This window comes from Squalius cephalus (assembly GCF_949319135.1).
Source record: "Squalius cephalus genome assembly, chromosome: 5".
Classification (NCBI taxonomy): Eukaryota; Metazoa; Chordata; class Actinopteri; order Cypriniformes; family Leuciscidae; genus Squalius; species Squalius cephalus.
In genome coordinates this window covers 28,599,657-28,626,619 of record NC_137126.1, presented here as the reverse complement: position 1 = coordinate 28,626,619, position 26,963 = coordinate 28,599,657, and the positions used below count along the sequence as shown (strand labels likewise).

The window sequence follows — 26,963 nt, the reverse complement described above, 5'->3', positions numbered from 1 at the left end:
AACCCACAGCTCTTAATGCATTGTGTTGCCATCTTGAGCATCAGTCAATGTTTTCACCTCGAACTAACAGTTGTCTGAGTCCCTCAATTGTCCTCAAAATCATAGTCACTGTTGTGACGGCCCCTGTGTGGTTGTTAATCATCTTTGTTCTGTTGAGGTGATTGCTGATTGGGTGCACCTGGAGCCTGTGAGTGGTGCACCTGGAACCTGTGAGCCAGTGGAGATAAAGTTCCACTTGGTCTAACTACTCGAGAGCTCTCTTCTCTGCAATCCAGACGTCATCCATGGCCTGATCACTCCGACTTGTTATATCTTGTTTTGGGTTTATTTATGTTATAGAGACTTACCATCTGCATTTAAATAGTTATGTTTGGTGACTCTTTTGTTAAATAAATCACTTTTGATTATTTATGCTGCCTCGTTCCTCTTTTGTCATGACCTTTGAGCCAGGTTGTGACACTGTTGAAAAGGGTTCAAATATGCAGAAGAGGCAAGAAAACCAAAGAATGTGAGGAACCTGGAAGATTTTTCTGAGGAGCAATGCTCAGTTTAACTGCTCAGGACAAACAAGGGACTCATGAACAACTATAACAAGCATGTCAGCAAGCAATGTTACCTGCCTGACCGCATTGTGCCAACTGTAAAGTTTGGTGGAGGAGGGATAATGATATATGGGGTTGTTCTTCAGGGGTTGGGCTAGGCCCCACATGTGAAGGGAAATCTTAATACCTTTGCATACCAAGACATTTTTGACAATCCTATGCTTCCAACTTTGTGGGAACAGTTTGGGGAAGGCCCTTTTCTATTCCAGCATGACTGGGCCCTGGCCTAGTGCACAAAGCAAGGTCCATAAAGACATGATTGGATGAGCTGGTGTGGAAGAACTTGACTGAACTGGAACAGAGATTGTGAGTCAAGCCTTCTCATCCAAAAACAGTGCCTAACCTCACAGATGCTCTGCTGGATGAATTGGCAAAAACGATTTCAAATCTTGTTGAAAGTCTTCCCAGAAGAGTGGAAGCTGTTATAGCTCTGTAATAACGTCTATGTATTTAGAACACGATTACATTACAGTCCCTGTTGGTATAAGGTTCGTACAGATACTGTAAAAAGAAATTCCAGGACTTTTCAAGCACTACTTTTTTGGTTTTCAAGGACTACAATCAGAGGATTTAGAGAAAATTTTGGATTTTTTCAACTCAAATGACAGATATAAGGTATCCAAAATACAACATTCAATGTACTTAATAATATATACTAAATAGAAAGTTTATAATGGCTATTATTGATAAATAAATAATATTTATATTTCAATTTTGGCGTACTTCGTATCGAGAAAAGGTCTGATGCGGGTTTAATAGAATAGATGGGCTGCAGTGTTCATTTTGCATGAAAAGATTGTATTTGTGTTTTTTTCTAAAAAAAAATTATTTCATATATATTGTATTTAAATAAGTCAAGCACTTTAAAGTACCTCTTCATAAATATGGCTGTTTTGCAGGACTTAAATTTCAAAGCACCTTGTATGAACTCTGTATAATGGTCAGGTATCCCCATAATTTTGTCCATATAGTGCATTTCTGAATTGCACTTTCACAATGACAGTCACATTGTAGGACAGATTTGACATTTTTCTTGAAACTGATAAAAAAAAATTGACGATTTTTTGTTTACTGATCAAATCTGCATGCTTTAATTCCAGTTGAGTAATAAAAATAGGAGGACTTTTTTTAGGGGGGGCTTTTTATATCCCAAAAAAATGTCAACTGTCCGTATGAACTGCCCAAGTCTGAGTTCAGTGTTTTAAAATTCATTTTAGAATGATGGATCATAGTTAAAAGAGTAGTTTGGCAGAGTGAATTGAGGTTTAGCATGGACAAAACTCAGATACATACAAATTTATTTCTCACATTCTTCATCACAAACATTGTCTGTGTCACTTAAACAAGCTCAATAAGCCATATAAAAATAACATGTAAACACAACCATTAGAATAGTACGAAATATACAGTTATGTGCAACACCATCATCACCACCAGGACAGTTACACAGCACATATGACAGAAGAGGAAGAAGCGTGTGTTAGTTGTCAGAATCCATGTCACTGTCTCCTCCAACAGATCTGAATTCTTCACTGTCCTCCTCCTCATCACTGAGCTGTGCCTGTGTGAGAACACTAGGCCCTCGCCTCCGCTCATCCTCCTCCTCGTCTTCTTCCTCTTCACTTATCCCATACACCTCCTCTACGTCCTGTTCTCCTGTCCTGGGGCTGGACACCTGCCTTTGCATCTGACTGTCTCCGTCATAGTAGCTGCCATAACTATAACACACAGGAAGTGCAAGTGAAAGAGTGTAATCAGAAATTTATGAGAAGACAGGCCATTTGTTAAAAAATACAAGAGACCACAAAACTCAATATGGTGACTGTAGGAAAAGAAGGTGATTCCTTTCAAATAAAAGTGCCACATCACCTTGTTAGCAACGGAAATATCTGATCTCTAAAACAGCCATTAGAACCAGGGATGGGCAAAAACTGATACTGATATTTGTCCAAAAGATCCAATATTGATTCTTAAAATCCTAAGAAAATCCTGTAGATGTTGCAAGTTAAGTGGGCTGATCCTCCAGTAACTGCCACGCAGACAACTCTCGACCAATGCAAAGTGTGTTAATGACAAACACAGGTTGCTGCTGCCTTTCAGTGTGTTTTTATAGAAGTTATACTGTAGAGAGATGCTATCTTCTGTTTCATATTGATTAACTTTGTGTGATATTAATAGGTTGAAAAGGTAGATAAGGGTAGACTAAAACTGGGAAAATTAGTAAGATTCTGTAAGATTTAATGTCTTTAAAAGTCTCTTATTTTCACCAAGACTGCATTTAATTAATAAAAAATACAGTAAAAACAGCTCCTTAAAGGGGTGATGACATGAGAAATCAAATTTCACTAACGTGGTCTACACTGGATGCGGTATACAGATGCCTGTTCAATTTTTGACATTCTTCACATGCTTGAGTCTTGACAACAGGACAAATGGAAAAGTAAAAGAACGTTTGCTTTGACGTGTCCAGTTTAAACAGCTAATTTGTGCATCTGTGCAGACTTCAAGAATGATCCTAACGTCAGGAAAAAATGGATGGTTTATTTTAATAGTCTCGAATCACATGGAATGATTATAGGTTTGTTCGGAGCATTAGACTGCAGATTGTTTTATACGAGGCACAGTGTAATGAAGAATTAGCAAAAGAGAATTTTGTTGAAATAGGGGTGGGTGATTGATTATATACTGGTAGACATGAAAAACTGGTAGAAATTTGTCAACTGGTAGAGATTTTGGACTATCATCTCTATTGCGTCACGAAAGCTTACCATTTGAATGGGTTGAAGGGGACCTATTATGCGCCTTTTTACAAGATATTTAATATAAGTCTCAGGTGTCCCCAGAATGCGTCTGAAGTTTCAGCTCAAAATACTCTACAGATAATTTACTATACCATGTTGTAAATGCCCTTTTTCAGAGGAAGGAAAAACATGCTGTTTTCATGCATGTATCTTTAAATGCAAATGAGCTGCTGCTCCCCGTCCCGCTTTCCAGAAGAGGGCGGAGCCTGTACAGCTCGTGCCTCCGATGCTCTGCCAAAAACGAACAAAACATCTGTTTGGTTTTGATTATCATCTCTATCGTGGTCACGAGATAATGAAAGTTTATTATCTACATTCGTTTTAAAGCCATATCAGTAAACTTCTGATATATGGTTTTCTGAGCGCATACATCCGAAGCACGCGCACAGAAAGCTGGATGTCAGACGGTGCGTCCCGTGAGTATTAAACTAAGTTCTCTTTCACGTCTTATTGAACTTAAACTGTCAAATAAACACAAGGTTATGTCAAATACACAAAGTTCACAAAACAGCAAGTAAAGAAATCACCTATGTATATTAGATCAGTGTATTCAAGTGAAAGCAGCGTAATATACAGTACCTGCTGCTATAAATGCTGATAATATGAATCAAACAACAAAAGAAAAACAGAAAATCACTCACTGCTCTTGATTGAATAACTTAAGTAGCTTAAATAAGAATACATTTTTACTTGAATGCTGCTGTTAAATGCTCTGGCGAGGAGATAACATGGCGGACTGTGTAAAGCTCACTCAGGGCGGGATCTATGCTAACACGAAAGAGTCCGTTAGCAGTCGTGGGTGGGGTCTGTGCAATGTGACATCACATCAGCCCTTCAAGCGTAATAAGCAGGGAAAGAGGAATCATTCAGATAGTGCGTGCATATACTGAAGAGATCGTCTCTGAGCGCACACCTGAAATGCACGCACATAAAGCTGCTGCTCATAGAGCGCTTGAGTACTGAAAGGAGTTCTTTTTGGTGCCTAATTAGGCTTGTACGGTCAAATATACACACTTATGTGTCAAAATGCCAGTCTTTGTGAGTATCCTTGTAAACAGAGTCCTTTATGTCTTACACCGTGTCCTAACCAGACACGATGCGATAAGATTCCAGCGACTGCGGGATGCTTCAAAATCAATCAAAACCCACAGCCAATCAGAACAGCGTGTGGGCGGACTCTTGCGACAAGTGCACAGCACCAGAGAGTAATCTTGACGGCAATCGCAAGAAAATGGATAAGTAGCTACATAATCAAATTCACAAATATTACACCATTTACACATTATTCAAATACATAGCCTAGGCTACTGAGTTACTAAAACAATCTTTGTCAAAAAATACACTTGTTTGTTCACAGTTTGAACGTTCTTGTTTCCATTTGTTTAATTTCAAGATCTGAGGTGAATTATCCATTGTTGCTTTTACAGCTACAAAGCTGGAGCACTAAATATATATATATTTAAATATATATATTCAAAGCCACATTGCATGCTTTTAACATTAAATAAAGCACATAAACAGTACCTGAGATTATCATTGCCACACTGTGTTTGTTGTTCCAGCGCGACGTCGCAGAAAAATAGAAACCGTTTCTAAAATAGAAACTGTGATACTTTTTTAGAATTATTTGATTAACAGTAAGTTCGAAAGAACACCATTAACTGAAAATAGAAATCTTTTGTAACATCAATTGAATTGCTTTTTTTTTCTTTTTTAAATTTCTGTCAAAAAAAATTATTTCCTCCCCACACTTTTGCATGTGCATTAATAAAATACAGCTGTAAGGAGCGTGACTAGAGAAAAAAAAAGTTGATTGAGGGCATTACCAAGATGCACTGAGTGGACTGACTACAGGGTTTCTGCAGGTATCTTCAAATTAAATTTAATGCTTTTTAATGCCTTTTTTAATGCAATTTTTAAACTTTTTAATGCTATACATGACACTAACCACAGATAATATATATGTGTGTGTGTGTGTGTGTGTGTGTGTGTGTGTGTGTGTCTAATATATATATATATATATATATAAATTAACTCAATTGATCAATTTTTTCTCACACGCGTCTCATTCTCACACAACTCTTCACGTTCATTTAAGACTTTATTTAACTCAAGACTGCTCTTATGTTATGAGGATACTCGACAAAACAGACATTTTGGCATAATTGTGTGTGTTACTGTTTGTTCAAGCCAAGTTCAGGTTCAAAGTATTTGCATGAATAAGAGCGGGATCATAATGTAAAGCTTGCCAAAGGATGACAAAAATTAACAGATGCTGCGTTAATTGAGTTAAATATCCACTTCTAATGGAATTTGCACTTTACCATTTTTCTGGTCTAGTTTTATTCCTGTCCACCACTCTACAAAATGTCTGCGTCACCTCCACATCAAGGCAATTTTGCTCCGGCCGGAAGCAATTACCAAACAGGTTCCGTGTGTTTATCACACTAACGTACATATTTTGCGACAGCAAATAAAAAATATTAATTATGAAGGCTATATTCAAATATATTGATAGTATAACATTTTCTTCAAAACTATATCAAATTTTTTAACGACTGTAGGATTAAAATGTAATGCTTTTTAATGCTATTTAAGGCCCTAATTTTAGCAAAATCCATTTAATGACTTTTAATGCTTTTTAATGTCCCGCGGAAACCCTGTGACAAACATAGATTAGCCTTTGGTGAATGTGTGTAAGAATGACAGGACTAGGAATTAGAAAGCACATTTCAAACTTCCTACGAGACCATATAAGATAAAAAAAATGATATATAATAAATAAATAAATCAATCACAACACCCACTGAAGTACAAGACAAACATTATTAGTAATAACTTGGTTACTGTGCTACCAAACAATATGGATTCTAGCATCCTGCAGCTATTGAAGAACAGTAGCATATGTATGATACAAAATCATGATTATACATGGAAAAACATCAGCTTTACTCAAACAAGAATATGTTTGTGTTCATGTATTCTGACCTGACGTTGCTGTCCTCCATGTGCGTTACCCCATCATGCCCCTCCCCCTCATAAGACATCATACTCTCGTCCTGCTCTATTCCAATCCGGGTGCTCTCCTGATGCCCCAGTTCAGCATCACTGTCACTGCCACTCTCTGACAGTTGGATAGCTTCAAATTTAGAGCAGAGAGAATCAATGTTACATACACAGCAAAATGCACGCACACACACACACACACACACACACACACACGCACACACACACACGCACACACACACACGCACACACACACATGCACACACACACACGCACGCACACGCACACACACGCACTTACAGGAGAATGGATTATCGCCTTCCTCCTCACTGGCATCGTCTTCTGCGTCTGACATCAACAGATCCTGGTAAAGTACACTGGCCTGTGCTGGCCGCCTGGAGCCTTCATCATCCTCATATTCCTCTTCATCTCCATGCATACGCCTCTGTGGCCGCATGAGGAGATCATCTTCATCATCCTCCTCGTCCTCATCATCCAGATCTCCCTCTTCAGCCTGAAAGTACAAATAACATTCAAGTCTCTGACACTGAAAAATTCAGTTAAACCATTGCATTTGCTTTGATTTAAGTTAAGTTAAGCAACACTTTACAATTAGGTTTAATTTGTTAACATTAGTTAATTACATTAGTTAACATGAACTAAAAATGTACAATACATCTACAGCACTTATTAATCTTAATTAGTTAACTAACATTAACAAATAATAAATGCTAATGAATGCTGTAAAAATATATTGCTCACAGTTAAGTTCATGCATTAACTAATGTTAAACGAGACCTTATTGAAAACTGTTACCTATAACGTGCATATTTTAATGCATATTTTTATTTTGTTCACAATAATTATTTAATTAAATCAAACCAAACAGTAAGGGGTAAAAAAGGGACTGTGAATCCCCTGTGGAAGACCCCTGGTTTGAAGGGTTTTGTGAGCAGGTTTATTACCGGTGCAGGTGTTTTAGGTTTGCCATCATCATCTTCCTCAAATCCTTCTATGTCCACATCAGACTCCTCCTCGCCCATTCTGCCTCTGCCGTGACGACCCTAAGGAACGTACACAATAATGTACTTAAGGACAGTGTAGAGGCACACAGAAGGAGAGGACCAATCAGAAAATGCATGCAGCAGAGGATGAACAGATGGACAGGTGGAGAGATAGATCGATGGAATCAAGTTTTTTTTTTAGGCTTTACATTTTTTGTACATTAAAACCTTAGAGCGGTTTTAAAACTAAAGCAGTTAATGTCTGATACTCTGGAGAAAATGCAACAGATTTACCACTGTAAGCAAGATTTCAGCTACATTGATTGTTTTTGGCTGGTAAGAGTCTCATTTATATAAAAGAAATAATAAAAAAATAAAAAAAATAATAATTGGGTTTTAGCTCACTAACGACCAGTTCTAAAATCCATCCTAAACATACTTAGTTGAAGATAGATAAGAAAGCAAATCAAGCAGCAAACAGAAACCATCACAGTAAAGGGGTGGGTGACCACAAAATGGATGGATGAGGGGGTGGAAGGACGTATCCAAAGGGCAAAGCAAGCTAGCCAATAAAATGGATGAAGAGATGGATGGACAGAGGAATGGATGGATGCAGAGAGGGAGAGAGGAATACCTGCCCCCCTCTTTTCTCAGGGGTGGGAGGGATTAGCGTAGCCTCGGCTAACAGACTAGAATCTCCCTGCAAACTCACAGACACACTGTTCTCACACACATCAGGCTGAAAGAAAGGTAGAAAGAAAGAAAGGTAGGTAGAAAGAAAGAAAGAAAGAAAGAAAGAAAGAAAGAAGGCAAGAAAGAAAGAAAGAAAGAAAGAAAGAAGGCAAGAAAGAAAGAAAGAAGGCAAGAAAGAAAGAAAGAAAGAAAGAAAGAAAGAAGGCAAGAATAAAAAATTTAAATATAAAAAAGAAAAAATATAAAAAGAAAAAGCCCCAGACACAGAAAGACAAACAAGTTGTAAGGGAGGAGGAAAAGACAAGAACAGTGAGGAAATGTGAATCAAACAGCTGTGCAGTACAGAATGTTCAGACTATGAACGAGAGAGAGAGAGAGAGAGAGAGAGAGAGAGAGAGAGAGAGAGAGAGAGAGAGAGAGAGAGAGAGAGAGAGAGAGAGAGAGAGAGAGAGAGAGAGAGAGAATACAAGCCTTCTGTTCTGTTTTGGCAGAGTCTCTTATGATGACATGCTTCATTTCACCTGCTATCAAATACACTTGCACACAGAGCACTTGAGACACCCGAGATCATGCCCTCAGTGTGATGAGTGCATGTACCTGCGGTGTGTACGGTCCAGGAGTCAATGGGTCTAGGCTCTCAAGGTCTGCAGCGTCCAGAGCAGCTTCTTTAGCAGTAGAGATGTCCTTCTCCAGTTGAGTCAGGTGTTCGTCATACTAACAGATACACATTAAACATCTCAAACACAAAGTCAAACAGAGCATACGAAACAGCAAAGAACTCTCATTCTCACACAGAAGTACCTCTGCTAAAGTCTGCTTGCAGACATTCACAATTTCCAGAGCTGTTTTGGTATAAGGACTATCAGGACCTGAGAAGCAAAAAATGTAAATAAAAGAATGCATACATATGTGAAATCATGATTTTATTCAAGATGAATAAAAATATTAATTTGGTTCTCACCATTGTACTTAACACTGTTGGTGTGAATGAGACCAACATCAGAAAGAAACACCTCCCGGTTCTGATACTTGTGTTTGGAGATGTTCTACACACAGACACACACACAGGTCAGAGATTCTGAAATAAACCACATTCCTACTGAAGTTTCTTGTGTCCATACACACAGATCTTCCTGACCTTACGGAGACTTTCCAGATCCATGGGGTTGATGATGACTTTAAAATAATCAGGAACAAATTTCTTGTTAACAGGATGATGGAAGGGCCAGGACTACAGAGAGAAAAAGAGACATTAACTAATTAAGAAAGGGCAATTCACTTAGTTTTTGCTAACTGAACATGCTATATGGAACCATCAAATACGACTGTTTCAGTGTTAAAGCTGCTGAGCAAGTGTTTTTTAATGTCAAAATACTTTCATAATTTAATGTAAAAATCAAAATAGCCCTAACTTTGATATGTGGATTAAAGAGGGGTTTACTCTAAGCTAAAAAAAAATGTTGATTCTAACTCATTGGCTCTTTGATAAGGTATGGAGTCCCATAATGCACTGGCTGACACTATAGACATTTAAGCTTTAATTTTATTTTAATGCTTCAGTTTTGTTTATTGGTTTTGGTTATTGGGGTAATAAAATTGCTTAATTTTAACTTTTGGGTTTATTATCTGTGCACTTGTAATTCAATGTAGGAAAATCCAATAAAGAAAAAAAAAATCCAAAAAAGTCAATATTGCCCTTAAAGGTGGTATCAGCGATTTCAGGCCCAAACATAAATGATCACATTCATCTAATATTTCGCTAGCTGCACGCCCCATAAGCATGCTGTCAAAAAACCGCGTCTCTCTAGGTAGCCTAGGCTCTGAGATCTGCACACAAAAACAGTTGGTATCAACATCACTCAAAACCAAAATAAATAGTGTTCCAACCAATCATCGACAGGGGCGGGTGTTGTGAGGTTTTGCGCTCGTGCACGGCTGCCTATGACGGCTGCACGCGAAAACCTCACAACACCCGCCCCTGTCGGTGATTGGTTGGAACACTATTTGTTTGGGTTTTGATTGTTTGGCCAAACAGACTGAAAACAGCTGTTTTTGTGTGCAGATCTCAGAGCCTAGGCTACCTAGAGAGACGCGGTTTTTTGACAGCATGCTTATGGGGCGTGCAGCTAGCGAAATATTAGATGAATGTGATCATTTATGTTTGGGCCTGAAATCGCTGATACCACCTTTAAGAGGAACTTGATTTGCAGTGACTAACACTGGACAGATATTAAATAAGAATTATTCAAATACATGTTAAGTCCTTAAATACAAGTATAAATATAAAACATATTAGGGTAGAACAGTAAGTGGTCGCTCACATCAGGAACAGCCATCATCTTCTGTGTGACAATGTTGTCGAGGATGAAGGAGAAAGCGACCTGATCATCATCGTCCAGAAGAGGATTAATGGCTTTTTCCAAACGAACCAAACGCTCCTCTTTCTGCAGAGAGAGCCACAATAATTACTTCTCAATCTCTCTGCAAGTGTTTTTGAGTCCTATTGAAATATTTTTATCTACCTCTTTCAGTTTCTCATCACACAGACTCAGCATCGCTTGACCAACAAGGGTTAAAGGATGCTTTGCACCTGAAAAATATATATATTATACATAAAAGTAGATTATGTGTACGTCTAGTCTGAGTAAATACCTTAAGTTCCTGTATGCGCGTGTGAAAGTACCATTGTACGTAGCGCTATTTTTGTAGATGAGTTCGACACTCTCTCTGAACTCTTCTCGTGAAGGGTACATGCGCTTGCGAACATTTTCACGTAACGTCTGCAGGTCCATCGGTCGTGTGATGATCTTGTAATAATCCTTAACTACTTTGCCATTCACAGGAGTGTGAAAGGGGTACGTCTGAGAGACAAACAACATATTCAATCTGTGTGTCAGAGAATGTGTTTATGTCTAGTATATAACATAGGTGAATGCGTCTTACATTAGGAAGGTCCCTTATGTCATTAATGATGCTTTCCAGGACCGAAGAGAGTGTGACCATGGGGTCTGTCCTTCTGCGATGGATGGACTTATGAGGACGCTGAGAGAAAGACAGAGAGATAGTATAACGAATGATGATGGCATAGAGATGCTGCCATGTGCTGATTACTCATTCAGGGTCTACAAGAATCTCTAAACTACTGCACAAAGAAACTTAAACTTAAAACATACTCTTACATTGAGGTAGTCACAGTGTACTGTTGTCCCCACGCGTCTCTTCTTTTTAGGAGGAAGCTGCTGCTTAGGGAACTTCAGAACCAGAGATTTCCTCCGCACTTCATCAGCACTATAAACATATTAATCAAGTATCATAACAATACAAACACTAACACAGCTGAGCATACAAATGATGTAAGTAGCTGACAATACGTTTGGGAAGTTGGCTTGCCAGAAATACATCATCTAAAACTATTTTGAACAGTATTTGGTAAATATTTTTAATGTGATTATATTTTATTTCAGCTTTATTTCAATTAACAAAAATAATTTTCAATGGTTTTAGTTAACAATAACTACTCTGACCACAGGCCCATTTTAAAAGTGAAGGTAAAAGGTGGTTAATAGAAACATAATATGGAATTTAAATGGCAAGCCATTAAATGATTTACACTTTCTCTTATACTTTATCAATTTTAACCTCTTGAAAAGGTTTGTCGTTGATTTAAAAAGTTCACATACATGTTATGCAACTACCATGTCTGCATTACCTCTCAATGAGCTGCTTTCCAAGAACAATCTTGGTTCCTTCTACTTTAATAAGTTCTTCATTGTCATTGTGGATGACAGTCTTCTCAAGCTCCTCTTCCTGCTCCTCTGTCATGGCCACTGGATTAGAAGGTGGAGCATTGGTTTGGTAGTACAACGGGCAAAACTTATTGGTTCTCATGTGTCCAATTGCCCCACAAGCACCACATTTCAGCTGTAGACAAAACCAAAAACTTTCAGTCTGTGCAAACAAATATCATGTGCTCATTTCATTCACAGCAAAACACTTTCAGAAGGATTGATAAGCGCACATCAGTGGCGAGTAGGAGTATATTTCTAATTTTGTACCTTCAGGTCTGGTCGTTCTTTGGCCTTTTTGGCCTTTTTCTCAGGTGGACCTTTAAATTTGTCTTTCTCCTGGTTTCGTTTAAGGCGCCGCAGCTGCTCCTGAATTCGTCGCCGTTCCTTTCTCATCTCCTCCCTGTGCTGTTCATCGAACAATGCAAACTTGCGACTGCAGACACATGAAGAATACAAACAGGCATTTTTATTAATGCTAATAAAGAATTTTACATTTGTTAATAATTATTTTCAAAGATTTAAATAAAAGTGTGTTCAATACTATATTCGCTGTGTACTAGTACTGACTACTAAGTACACAAACAGATACTTACATGAAGTCATCATCCTTTGTGGTGCGTATACGCAAATAGGCGTCGATAACAGCTGGTTTGCGTACAGTCTCACAGCGCACATACTCTTTTCCATCCTCGTCACGGAATGTGCGATAAATTTTCAGCCTTCTCCCTGTTGCTGAAGAGTTCAGGCTAGTGACGGAGGAAGCGTCATCATCTTTGTGAGAGCTGGTGGAGAGGGCGCTCGCTAAAATGCACAAACAGATGCTGTTATTAGATACAGAGAAAGACAAAGATCTGGATATAGACGAGGGCTGGGTTAAAAATATTGATTTTAAATTATGAAATGATATCGATTCTTAAATGCCAAAAATTAAACTTATATGGTGTTTTCAGTTGATGAATGAACAACTTTGTAGCATGCCTCCCATCCAAAAAGAAAACAAAAAAACACAATAAGCTTTGTGCTTTGTAACTTTTGATATGAAAAAAAAAAAAAAAAAAGCTTTCAAATTCTAGCAATTTATAAAATTACGTTTTGGTGGTCTTTAATGTGCTGTGACATATCGCTGTAGCGCCTCAATGCAAGCGAAGGGCCAGCGCATCGTGAACTGATAATCTCTTCCACTTTACTACTACTTACAGCATGAAATAAACATGAATGAACATCAGAAGGTATATTCAAAGACTTATTGTCCAGCACTTTCCAGTACTTAAAGAAATCCGTATCATGTCTCATGTGTATCATGTGTAATCGCTCAATCAGTATTTCAAACTCGCAAAGACATAAATAAAACAGCCTGTTAACAAAATGTCATGCATGTTATATTTACCTCAGAAAAGTCCATAAACTTGATAGCTAGCGAGAAAAATTAACACTAGAGAGGAGCATTTTGACAAATATATGCACTATATTGGAAATTTCTTCTCTTTTTTACATAATCTGTTCTTCAATATGTATTGTATGTCTGAATAAATCTGTCATGTTTTTATGACAGCCACCATTTAAATATTTATATTCCAAAAAACGAGTAGAAACATAATCATTTTATTATAATGATTTATCAAACATAAGCTATTATTATAATAACGTCCTTATGTGTAATTTAAATGTAAGTATCCCATACAAATCAGTTAATTTAACCTTTAATATTACAGTAATGTACCAACTGTTGTTCCAGATTTTTTTCCCCTTATGTACTGTACCTGATACATACCCCAATAAATCAATATAGAATCGAAATTGTAATTGAATCGAGCAGTAAGCTTGTGAATCAAATCAAATTGTGAAATGTTTGTCAATACCCAGCCCTAGCATAGACAATCTCAATTTCATACACACGTACAGCCTTTGCGTCGTTCCTTGCGGCCCCTCTCTCTCTCATTGTCCTCTCCCATCAGCATCCGCTGCAGTTCTTTTCTCTCCTGTTCTTCTCTCTCTCTGCTCAGCTGAGAGCTGGTCTTCTTATTCTGCAACATGTTTTCTATGTTCTTTCCCATCTCCTCAAAATCACTGTCCTCTGCTGAGCTGCTGTCTGTGTCCGTCGATAACACCTCTGTGGACTCCAGTACTCTAAAAAACAAAAACACATATTTCTATTCTGTCACAACCTTGTTAGGGTGAGCATTAACAGTGCTACGGCCAGAGATGCAAACTCATAATGGTTAAAAAGTTGACAAAGATGCAACCCACCCTCCCCAAACACAATTTTAATTGTAACACACACCCTTTAACCTTTAAGTGCTTAATTTGACATCAGCCTGTCAGATGTTTTGTCCCATCTTCGGTTAATTAATGTCAATCATAGCAATTTCAGGAGTGACTCACGGAACAATTGAGCGTTTCACTCGCATAATTAAATGTACTCCCTCTATAGCACGACTGACTGAGTTCACTCACTCGAGCGAAAACTCACATTATAATCAATGAATCTAACTACACACTGCACAACGAATCTCTTATTTACATCGTGTCTAAGCTTTGGTGCTATAATGAGAGGATTTGCGAGTTTGTAGAACGCAGTTGAGTTAAACAAAAACTCATTCAGAGTGGATTCTGACTTACCTACAGTAAACACCTCTGATTGGCCAGAGATGCCTGTGATTGTCTACAAAAGCAAAACTCTTTCCTTTGTGCCACACACACAAATATACCAAACATTTTAAAAACTCAGGGGATCTACACAAATCATACAAATGACCTAATTTTGATTAAATCAAAATGGCGAATTTTGCCAAAAGGTGACATGTTTGCATCCCTGTATTGGAAAACATTTTTAGTGTGAGATATTGCAGAATGAAATGCAGAAGAGCCCTGCTACTTTCAGGTTCTCACTTGTTCTGCAGGTCAAAGATCCTCTGGCATTCCTCTTTGTAACGTTCCTGATGTTCCGCTACAGAGAATCGAGACCCACGAGCAAATTTACTCATAGGCCCCTCCCCTGAACGAGCCTGTTCTGTAGACATGGTCCTCACAACATCGATCACCTCCCAACGGGAAAGTTTCTTTATCTAAATACACACATACATACATACACATATTAGGGAATTTAAAGGCAAGAGACTACAAAATGACCACCAATAAACATTATCATTAGGGAGATTAAATAACATTGAGAAAAAAAATACACACAGCATTCTCTGATAACTATTTAGTGATTAGCTTAATCTGGGGTTATTCAGAGACTGTATCTTTGATTAGTTGAGTGTCACCTCTTCCTCAGGAACTCCAAACTTGCGGAGCAACTGTTTGGCATTTTTGAGCGACAAGCGTCTCAGATCCGCATCAGTCCCTGTCACAGTCTTTTTCACTGGCTGGGGCTCTCGATCATCCTGAGCAAAAACAGGAAACAGTGTTTGATAATGAGTGTGTGTGGACATTCTCATGCATATGAAACATTCTTAATTGCCAGGAGCTGTGCTAAATGGTCGGAAAGCATGTACCTTCTGTTGTGTCGGTTTGTTAGGGACTTTAACATATGAAAATCCTTCTCCACAGCCGGTGGGGTCAGCGACCCCTGTGACCTCCAGGAGACACTTCCCCTTCATGGCTGCGATGAACGCCCGAGTTGTGTTCCATGGCGCAGTACGTACCTAACCATATCACCACATTAATATAATCAAACCATGAAAAAGACAAACACCATCCAGCATAAAAACAATATTCAAATGTACTTATTAAACCTCTGACCTCATCATCAATCTTCATCTGGAATTCCTCCTCATTCTCTTCCTCAGGTGCAAAAAATGACTTTTCACCATAACCAGCATCCTGGTAGACAGAAGTGTACATTAGCTGGTGTGGCTCTGTAAGAACATTGTGCACATCGGGATAGGAAGCGTTCATGTGTTAACCTTTAGTCTCTGCTCCGCCACCAGCATGCTGTAGTACGAACAACACTGCTCTGGGGAAACCATTGCTCTGATCTCCTCTTCGGTTGGAAGCCGGAAATCAGGTTTCAGCACCCACCAGTTAGAATCCATTCCTGATATAGTAGGTATGAAAGAGCTTCAGTACAAAACACAAACTGTATCTGCTACGCAAAAACTGATGACTCGCATGGGTGCTTTCATTCTGACAGCATTTCTGCTGCATAACAGACCAGCAACTTTAAAAGAAAAGTCTTGAGATCTGATTTACACCACATTTACATTTTACAAAATGTAACCCAAATTCCAGCTATAACCTGCTAAAATCATGGATTTATACAGATTTACAGCATACAGGGCTCAACGCTAAGTATTTTTTTTGGTTAAAATTTTTGCTCACCCTGCCAGAATTTTCTAGCCTGGTAATACCAAACTCTGCTACTTCGCTTTGCTTCGTAGACAGAGTCTGGAAGGGCATAATTGAAAAGCGTTTTCTTTCTCGCGGGGGGGGGCTTGTCTGAAGTTTAAAATCATTGGTTACTCGTAAGCCAATCACATTACTTTTGGTTAAGAAGTGTGTTATGCACTGACTCAGCCGCATTGAACTTCCACTGTAAACACATGTATGATGCGAAAACAAAACCATCGAGCGAAATACCGGAGTGAACATGGCTGTGAACGACTTTTGCAGATTATGTGAAGTAAATCTGCATCCACGGTACAATCAGCGTCTACGTCACGGCTCTCAGCCCGCCCTCTGTTCGTTGATTGGCCGGCTGTTTTGAGGCCGGAGGAAAACTGGGAGATAGGTCGCTATCTCAGACTGAGTACAGAAGCGAACTGAAATTGAGCGGAAGTACGAAGTCTGACGTAGTCGGGCTAAGAATTTTCATCCCACGACAAAAAAAGGATTAGTTATTGTCTTCATTGTTTTTGACCCATAACCTTAATAAAAAAAAGTTGTGACAGCAAAAACTCCTAGCCTAACTCATTTAATTTCAAATATTGTTAAAGACAAGTTAACTGTCAGTAATAAAATAAGAACAAATAATCAAATTACGAGCAATAGCACAAATACAATAGAACAAACATACAAATAAAATAAAGACTGCTTTTCATGTTTTTCAGGTAGAGAAAATGAATAATGAAATGAAAAATAGCACTGCATACTTCACTGTATAAATTAAATATAGATTAGTCATTTAAAGTTACAAAAGTTATTTAGTCAAGAGCAGTGAGTGATTTTTTTCCTTCGTTGTTTGATTAACATTAAAACAAAGACAGCAGCAAGTTTATCAGGCTGCTGTCACTTTAAAGGTGATGATACACAGGGCAACTTTTTGGGCAATGTTGCTGGGCAATGTTGCCGTCAACGGGCAACCAGGTGAGACACAGGGCCCACGACCGATCTAAATTATCCAGATATATATTTATTGCCCATTTTCAAAGGGAAAGTGGCCAAGCAACAATCGCTCGGCAAGATTGCCCAGCAACATTGCTCAAAAAGTTGCCCTGTGTATCATCACCTTAAGAGCTGCACGGATCCAATATAGTGTTACACATGCGTTTTAATACTCAACTGTTTATGTTCACTTAAGATGTAACAGACTATGTTTACTAAGATACTTGCTGAGACTGGCATTTTTTTAATGTAATTTTGTGTGAATATGTTCGCAAGAAGACTTGAAAGTGCTCAATTCAGCATTCACAAGCTGTCTAAGAAAGGCGTGCGCTTAGGATGCGTCCCAAGCTACGCTTACACTGGCCCCGGGCCATCAGGCAGTCCTTATTGTCGAGCCCTGGCATAGAAATTTTGTATGGATACCTGTTATCTGCAAGATCCCTGTGAATCTTGCAGACGTCTTTTTTGTAGAATGCTGTAACCAATTAACATGGGCGCAGTATGTGTAAAACGAGGCAGAATTATGTGATCTGGTGTATTTCCTTAGCTTTCTGTTCCTGTCCTACCTTCCCAGTACCAGGAAAAATACTTGCTGCATCTGTCAATTCTCCTGTCTGACAAAACACACACACAGTGACTGAAAATTTTCTTTCTCTGAGTTCCTCCTGTTTTCTATTTCCTGTGCATTTCAAACATTTCTTAATGAAAATGACAGAAGGTAAACTTGTGCTAAAGGTTGATTTTAGAATTTAATTTAAGATGAACGTGTGCATGAGAGTAAGTCCACCTGTGCGTTTGAAGTCAGCACAGAGTTTGAGGCGTTTGCGGATGCTGCTTTCTGAGTGAGAGGGAAAAGCTTTCTTTATGTCCTCCATACGTATACGGCGAGGGCGATCTTTACTCTTCCAGAACAGACGATAGATGAACACCTACAGAGAGAGAAACTATTTAAATACAATCCATGAAACTGAAGATGTTAAATACACCAAGTATTCTGCTCATATTAATACTGTCCTATGTAATCAGCCATTAGATATTCAAAACTTTACTCATCCATACATCACTTCTCATCACTTGTTAACATGCAACCAGAATAAAAAGGGAAGGGAGAGATGGGTGCTGGTGCTACCTGTAGGAAATCTCGAATGTGTGTGTTAGCTCGTTTAGAGTTAGGCCCTGGCACCTCATAGAGAGGGCACTCCTGACCCACAACAAATATGTCCACAAGCTCTCGGATGAAGTAGCCCTGCCTTGTCCGAATAATCAGGAAATCAGTCTCAGGCATCTTATGTAGATAGATGGGAGCTCTGAACAAGTTATTTTCAAAGGCCTGTGACACACACACAAACAAAAGAGCAACATAATTCAGAAGAATGACAATTTAATCACAATGTACAATGTGATAAAATAAAAAAAAACATGAACTTGAAGAAGGTGGAAGAGGGTGACAGGATTGTGTAAGTGGTGTCCATGATGTTACCTGCAGTAGTTGTCCAGGATGCAATGATCCCAGGAATGGAGAAGTGTGACAGTAAACTGTCTCTCCGTATTTACAGTCAGGTGCTCCTGGGTCTTTACCTGGTTTCTACAGATATAAACATTGACAATGCCATCATCAGCAGTGACCAGACTTGGAGAACCAGATCCACAACAATACCTCACATTATTGAGACTCAGATCTCAGACTTGTCCCACTAGAGTCCCAGAACTACATTAAGATCACATTTATGTCTTAAGTATTGTGGCCTGTGTGAAGTTGTGACTTACTCTTTTGTAGTAGTTCTTGATCTTGGTCGCCATGCCAACTTGCATGAGAAGAGGAGGATACTCCTCACTATATTCAGCCAAAATCAGGTCTCCATCTTTGCCCGTTAGATCTTGAGCTGTGCGCATAAAGAACATGTCCCCTCCGCCCGATGCTTGACGCTCCTGCTCTCGCATCTGACAGAGATTTTAATATATGAAAGGACAAATGAAGGACTGAAGTATAAACTTTACCATGTCAATGTACATTACACACAAACACACTCACTGTCACATTCACAAACACACAAATGAATTCTCAGGCTGTGTCAGTCTACCTTAGCCTTCTTCTTGATGTGTTTGAGGAGAGACTGGGTTGGGTGCGGGCCGGGCTGGGACAGTGCTCCAAATGAGTACTTCTTCAGGGAGGGTCGATGAAACTGCCGTAGTTTCATGGGTCCCATGTGAGTTGGGAAGAATGGCTGCCTCAACTCCACAGCAGGAATGGAGTGCTGAGGAAAGAAACGTTCACAGAAGAACTAAATAAAGAGAACTGGCAAAGCAAAACCAGGAAGTAAATCGAATGATTAAATTCAATCATTGTATTATTCTGTTCTAATGTTTTGGACAATGGCACTAAATAAATATTACACTATTTTTAGATGGTCATTTTACAGTAAGCCTGTGCACATGCTCAGAAAATACAAAGGGCTGCTGGCTCACAGAGACCAGATTATTCAGATTTGACTCTGGGTCCCTATTCACATCCCTAATCCCCCACCTGGATGATGTTTCCTCCAAAGCTGCCCCTGAGCCCCTGCTGTTTAGGGTAGTAGAACTCATCGTTAGACAGATTCCAGGGATCTTTAATCTCCGGTTGGGACATATTCTAGATCAGAGTAAAACAAAGTGTCACACATTACACACATCATCTACTTTTCACATCCCAGCCTTCTTTTCCTCACTCCACATTTCATTTTTCTTCATCTCACCTGTTGAGGTTCATCTTTGATGACGCCCGTCTTTCCCAGCAGAATGCGACTTTTTTTCAGTGCTGTCTCTTTTTTGTTTTCTTTGGAAGGAGAATGAGAGGCTCTCTCCTCTTTTTCATCTGGGATCTCTGAAAATATAGATCAAGGTCAAGGTTCCATGTACACTTGTAAAGAATTTTGTAAAGAAATGGTTCTCAACCAGGGGACCAGGACCCAATAAGGGGGCCCAAGATGACTTCAAATTATTTAAAATTAGACAAAACAAGCATTACGATAAACTAAAAAAACTAGAAATTAAGATGTTTCTGGTTTTAATTCACCTTGTTAACATTTTGTTTTTTTTCTTTCAAGGTTCAGGGTTCCTAAGGTCTTGGAAAACCTGGATGTGCATATTTGTTATTTCTAGACCTCGAGAAGTCATGTAAATTAACACATGATTATTTTTATAATGGATATAGTTTATTCTAGTTATGCAAAACTCTAAAATATTTTATCAGGTAGAAATAATATTAAATATTTTTATCCTTAATTCTATTTCACTACATCATGAAAAACAGGAAAAGTCATGGGGCCTTTGAATATTGTTGTAAACAATAGGAGACCTTGGAGTAAAAAGGTTCAGAAACACTTTTGTAAAGACAGATCACTAGCACAAAGTAATTGTTAAGTACATTTGATTAAAATAACAACTATCAATGACTGACTATAAGTGAACTTTCTCAAGGTTTAAAATTAAGTATAAAATGTTAAAAAATACCGAGTATGATGTTTTCATCATTGGGGTTGAGGGTGAGAATGGGAGGAGAAGGGAGGCAGTCCATGCTCTGGTCATCCCAGATTATGTTGTCTTCCCAACGTCCATACACAAGGTCCTCATTATCAATCGGGAATATGGAGAACCAAGGGATGTCATCCTCATGAGCAACTGTAAGAAAAAAAATTTCAGTTTCTTCTATTCTAAGCCCAAAAGAGTAGATATGCTTCATTAAACTCAGGACAGTACCTTGATGATCATGATTATGTTTGTCTCTTTTGGAACCTGTTATGGATGGAGTTTTGACCAAAGGAGGAGGGGTCGGGGGCACCAACTGCGAATTACTGCGACTTAGACCTGGAAAACATTAATTCCACAGACCAATACTCCATCAGGACATAAAAATATGTTATTGATGTGATGCACTGTCAGTGTTGTGAATGTGCATGTGTGACCTTCTCTGTTTATTTGTTGCATTATGGCTGTGTTCTCTCACCCTGCTGAGCATTATAAGCATTGGCGTTACGGGTCATGCTAGTAGGAAGCCACCCGGCCAGACTGGCACGCTGAGTTTTAGTGCCCTTGTGTTTCACATCATCTCCATTCCAGATGATGTCTTCCTCCCACTGCAGCTGGGTCACCATTAAAAACAACTCATCCTGCATCGGAGACACCTCATCCCCCTGCTAACACACACAGATGAAAGTACAGATACAAGTAATTGAGCTGTCTGTAACTATTACTAATGACTGTTCCTACTGCGCGTGTCATTTTATTGTGAATGAAAAACAACCGCTGATTTACCCAATGTTTCTATTCCCCTTTTTTGCAACACGGAAGTGAGGTATTTTCTATAAATGTGCAAGACTTCTTTATCTGCTTTATTTAAATAACTTTAACAAAGTGCAGTAAACGGTAAAACTATTTGTAACAAACCACTGTATTTATGATAAAAAAAATTTAAATAATAGGATTACAAATACCAGTTTGCAACATCAACCATAATGGACTGCTTATCAGTTTTTTTTAAGTCTATGACACTGGAAGCCATGCACATTCAAGTTACAAATGGCTGCAACCAGTGTTATCTTTATATTTACTTCTTTATATACTATTATAGTATTTATTAATATTTTGAATTAATTATTTTAGTTTAAAATTTAGTCATTTTGTGTGTTTTTTCCTATTTATTTATTTTTATTTCTATTTAGCTTTCATTTATTATTAGTTTCATTTCTTTTTGAATTATCCGCAAAAGCAACATTTCTCATTTTCATTTAGGTTAAAAAACACTGACCTCAGCTTGTGCTTCTTGGGGTGGTTCCTGCTCACTGACTGGTTCAGAAGCTGGTGGATTAGCAGTTTTTTCCGCTGCATCAGTACTGTCTTGCTGTTGGTCATCTCTGAGTTTAAATCCATAATGAAAGCCGCTGCCATCCTCCGGGACGCCAAGCATGTCATACCAAAGCTGTGCTGGACCATAACGCCACTCTGCCACCTTTGGCCTCACCTCAGACACCTTATCACCTTCACCAGACACTTGCAGGAACTTGGACTCCACCGGAGCCATCATGGTGATCTACAAAGAGACAGACACAAAGTTTTTTCTTCTTGAAGCGGTCCTTTTCCTGAAGCGGTCAAAGTGGACATGAAATGTTGTCTGTCTGGTTACCTCATCATCAGACAAACACTGCTCCGGTGGTGGAGGTGGTGCATACTCATAGTCCCATCCTGATTTTTTCTTAGCCCCTGGCTCAGGTGGTTGCGATTCATTGTCACCTGTAGCAGTGTCTGACTGTGGCTCTCTCTGCTTTCGTTTCCGTTTCCTGCGGGCACTTCGCCAGACAGATGGCATGTTCTTACCAGGACCAAACAACCGCAAGAAACGCAACACCTGATAGATAAAAAAATTAACACACTATGAAACTGCAAACTACTATTGGAGTGCAAATGAGTTAGCAATCTGATGAAGTGTGTAATCTAATTTTTGGATTATTTCTAAGACATATTCCCCCGGTTTCACAGACAAGGCTTAAGCCTAGTCCCAGACTAAAATGTATGTTTGAGCTGTTTTAAATGAAATAAACTTCTTGTTTTGTTTTGTTCTGTTTGCTTAAACAAAACCATTGTTTTGTTTCAGGATGCACATCAGTAATGTTATTTTCTAAGGTATGTTTATAAAAGCTACTTTAATGTCCCAATTGAACTAAGGCTTAAAGGAGAAAAAAAAGTAAATTTTTTTGTAAATTTGGAGTGCTGTCAGTACAGAGAACAACGACAAAAATCGGTGTTGCCTACACCGTGTTATCCTCTTTTTAAAATTTACCTGTACCTGTATTTTCTTCCTGTTTTCGGACGAAGTCCACTCGATTGTCGAGTTCACGCGCGTGATAACCTATGCGTGTGAACTCGAAGATCGACTACTGTGGACTTAGACTGAAAACAGGAAGAAAATACAGGTATGTGCGCTGGCTGAAATAACATCATTTTTATTCATATCTTTCACATCTACTGCAGTCAGATTCACCCGTGTTAACTCTAAAGGAATCACTCACATGGCTTGGCACTTGTAATGACACATCAAGGATGTTAAGAGGCTAAAAGCAGGTTTAAAACTTGCCCCATTGAAGTCAACAGGGTGCAAATTTTAAAAAGAGGATAACACGGTGTAGGCAACACCGATTTTTGTCGTTGTTCTCTGTACTGACAGCACTCCAAATTTACAAAAAAAATGAGCTCAATGTTAAAATTGACCGGAGTTCTCCTTTAATCTTGGCTTAATCTAAACCCTGTCTATAAAACCAGGTCACTGTGTGCTACAGTCACCTTTCCAGGTCTGAACTCAGGGAAGAGTTCTGTGACTCCAGGCAGGGCTTTAGCAGCATCTTTCTGCATAATGCCTGCAAGAGGTAGGGTGAGACATCCTGCCTGTCCTCCTGTCCCTGAACCCTGAGAAGGTCGATCGCTCTCACTCTCACTGTCTGATGAACTGCTGAAATCAACTTTATCACCCACAGATGATGGAGCGATAATGGAAGGTAGGATGATACCATCAGCCTCATCAGTCACTACAAAGAATAAAGAGTTTAAAAGGCAAGAACCAAAAAGAGGTGATTCAAAAATAAGAACATCCACACAATATTGACTGATTCATCTATCAATCACGCTGTCTCATTTACCACTGCTGTTCTGAGTGGGTGTGTCTTCTTTCTTGGTAGGGATTGACAGACTAGGGGGAGGGGGAGGAGGCATGAGTTTGGCATCAACATCCTCACAATCAGCATCGTAATCATCCTCTTCATCTGCACACCAAAATACACACGTCAGTAATACATTTGTGCATATACGTCAGTGTTTTCTGCACCAGTTGTGCCTGTGTGTACCCATTTTCCGTGATGGCTGCAGGTTGCCCATGGCTTGTCTGTATTTGCGGGTTTCATCTTCTGCAACTTCACTGATATCCGAGTAATCAACTGCATCGTCTGTGCTCCTTACCCATCCTAGATCAACAAACACAAATATTGCACAAAGTTAGGTTATTTTATCACATTTCTCCTCTAAATGTACAACTGCACATATCCGACTGCTTGGAGTGACATTTTTTCTAATAATTAGACAGAAACAGACCCTCTGCATCAGTGTTGCTCTGATCTTGCTCTTGCTCAGCGGTTTCCTCCTCGCTGGCTGTGATCTCTGTAATGAGCGAACCCAAACCCAGAGAGCCCAGACCAGCCAGGTGCTTCTTTGACTCCTGATAAAGAGAAAGAGACAATTGACAGGCATATATACAATATGAAGGTCATCATTCCTTTTTAGCCTCACTCCACTAACGGCATTCACACTGACAATGACTTGCAACAACAAAAAGACCTTAAAGTTGCTATGTAATGGAAGTAGCGACAGATCTTTTCTTCCATATTGTGACGTGCATCTGAATGATATGGATTATTGAAGAGAAAAAATGAGGGAACTTGGTTCTATTCATTCGTTGTTGATTAGATGGAGGCAGATCTGAATGTGAGCTTGTATGAAAGGAGTGGGGACTAAATGATTGAAGAAGTCTGGCATACATCACCAGAGAGAAGTCTGGCATTTCACCGGAAGACTGAATTGTACATTTTTTATTATAAATTACACAAAAAAACTAAAACATGTGAAATATATGCATGTATAAAATAAGATCAATAACAAGCATTCAGAAAATAGAAAGGTGGAAAAAATGGGATGGTGAATTTCCAACTCATGCCGACATCAAGAGACATTCAAGAGCAGGGATTTAGTTTCTTACTGTATCCAGCACACTGTCATCTTCCAGCTGTCCATTCTCATTGATGTTGCCAAACAGAAACCCTGTCAAGTGGAAAGGCCGGTCCTGGTCCTCATCGCTGTCTGAGTCTGACATTCTACACATACAAAAACAAGATATCCTAGCATTCATGAGCCCACCAAATCTAATGCATCCATTAAGAAACTTCATGGATATTATTACTAGCAATGTCAGGTAAGTTAAGCCAGCAATCATTTACCAGTTACTTTTATTATCTCCCTTTTGTGGGACTCGAACTTGCAACTTTTCGGATTTAACGTTAAGTTCTTTAACCACACCACCCTCTGACTATAACACTACTACTTAAATAAAACACATACATTTACACAAATACACCGCTAAACAGTTTATAGCAGAATTAATGGAGTATAATTGACAATTCAAGAGAATGGAGATAGGATAGGAGAAAGGAGATGTTGACACGTTTAATTTTTCACACGCCTCCCTCTATGTTCCACCTCGGTATTATTTTACTATTATCCTGCTTTTTAGACACTGTTATGGCTTCAGCATATTAATCTTTGCGAACATGTACCTTCTCCTCTGTTGCTGTTCCGGCTCGAAGGCCTCTGGATCCTCGGGCTCGAGTAAAAATCTGACCGAAGGAGGAGCTCCCTGTCCCCGGTCGATTAGCTGTTAGCAGCCAGCCAGAGGGAACGCGTAAAAGCATACGCGCAAAAAAAAAAAAAAAAAATTACGTTCAAGAATATTATATGCAAGCTTAGTTTATTTAATATGTAGATATAAATCCCTCAAACATCTTTGGCAATGAATGAGCTGCTGCATGCGCGGTTAGTAGCAGCAGCTGTGAGTGCTTCTGTTTGTTGTGTTCGGAGCTGATCCAGTTTATCTGACTCCCCCTGCAGGCCTAAAGACGCAGCTCCGCACCGGAGAGTAGAGCAGCACACGGCATTGTTCTCTGTTCAGTTTAATTTGATAAGAAGAGGAGAATTTGCTTAATTAACTGAATTAAAATTGAACAAAGCAAAAGAAAAACTCCTGGAGACCCAGTCCGTTTCATGGAATTATAGAATATCAGTTGCTCTGATGTTTATTTCCATATAGTTTATGGAAATAGCATATGCCTATACCATACCTGAATGTTGGCTGCCTGTATAATGTTCATTTTTTATTAAATATCTTAATGTTCTTGAGCAAAAACAAACACATTCATATTTCCTAAATTGCAATTAAAATCTGTCATAATTTACTTACCTTCTTGTCGTTCCACACCTGTGACCTTGTTTCTTCTGTCAGCAAAAAATAGGTCAGGTCAGGTCACCTTCATTTATAGCGCTTTTAACAATATAGATTGTTTCAGAGCAGCTTTACAGTGATAATATAAAATTACAGTAACAGAGATTGTTTTGGCTTTACAGCAGCTCTAGAATAAAGTTATTGTCCAGCTAAAGTTAGTTTTGATTGATTAATTCACTTCTGTTGCAAAGATCATTAGTTATTAACTTAGGGGCCGCTAATACAACACTGTTCTAACAGAAAACACTTAACGCGCTCCGGCCTGCTCATCCGCACAAAACAGTGCCTGGTGGCTCAAGAACGCAAACCCTTAACGACAAAGTTTTATCTGTACAGAGGTAAAGGGAAGGGAAGAAGGCCTTCACAGGGGAGAGACTAGCTGACACCTCAGAACTGCGTTGTCGTCGTGTCCAGGCGCAGGTCCTTCATCAGATCTGGATACGGCCTGGATCCGGCGGACTGCAGTAAACCTCGGTATAAACAGAGAGACTAATATTAGTGTAGACGCCATCCTTCTTATGATGTAACAAGTACATCAGGATTTATGGGAAGTGTTCCCGGTTCCGGCTGACCTATGCAGCCTAACATTGAATTATTTAAGTCTATAATGTGTTTGCTAGGTCAAAGAGATGGGGTTTTAGTCTAGATTTGAACTGACAGAGTGTGTCTGC

The 26,963-nt window shown here is 39.0% G+C and overlaps 1 protein-coding gene across 9 annotated transcripts; it reads right to left on the bottom strand.

Moving 5' to 3' along the window:
• Nucleotides 1-1,883: 1,883 nt before the first annotated feature.
• Nucleotides 1,884-25,878, bottom strand: taf1 (TAF1 RNA polymerase II, TATA box binding protein (TBP)-associated factor). Of its 9 annotated transcripts, XM_079871582.1 has the most exons (42): nucleotides 25,571-25,878; nucleotides 24,997-25,111; nucleotides 24,336-24,459; nucleotides 24,092-24,208; nucleotides 23,888-24,010; nucleotides 23,535-23,776; nucleotides 22,381-22,602; nucleotides 22,006-22,287; nucleotides 21,205-21,394; nucleotides 20,958-21,065; nucleotides 20,712-20,879; nucleotides 19,955-20,082; nucleotides 19,744-19,851; nucleotides 19,301-19,474; nucleotides 18,987-19,160; nucleotides 18,700-18,804; nucleotides 18,349-18,549; nucleotides 18,007-18,148; nucleotides 17,786-17,833; nucleotides 15,803-15,933; nucleotides 15,639-15,719; nucleotides 15,392-15,541; nucleotides 15,161-15,280; nucleotides 14,784-14,959; nucleotides 13,795-14,021; nucleotides 12,488-12,695; nucleotides 12,162-12,327; nucleotides 11,816-12,027; nucleotides 11,286-11,394; nucleotides 11,050-11,148; nucleotides 10,790-10,967; nucleotides 10,629-10,696; nucleotides 10,428-10,550; nucleotides 9,245-9,337; nucleotides 9,068-9,152; nucleotides 8,908-8,975; nucleotides 8,704-8,820; nucleotides 8,048-8,152; nucleotides 7,375-7,473; nucleotides 6,710-6,923; nucleotides 6,392-6,542; nucleotides 1,884-2,320 (listed from the first exon to the last, which is right to left on the bottom strand). In XM_079871582.1, exons 2-42 carry the CDS (start codon nucleotides 25,108-25,110, stop codon nucleotides 2,083-2,085), a joined length of 5,988 nt encoding a protein of 1,995 aa, XP_079727708.1. In that variant the 5' UTR covers nucleotide 25,111; nucleotides 25,571-25,878; the 3' UTR covers nucleotides 1,884-2,082. The 9 variants fall into 9 exon arrangements, with proteins under 9 accessions (XP_079727708.1, XP_079727713.1, XP_079727714.1 ...); XM_079871587.1 differs by lacking the exon at nucleotides 8,048-8,152 and having other exon boundaries at nucleotides 11,280-11,394; XM_079871588.1 differs by lacking the exon at nucleotides 8,048-8,152.
• Between the last annotated feature and the right edge of the window lie 1,085 nt (nucleotides 25,879-26,963).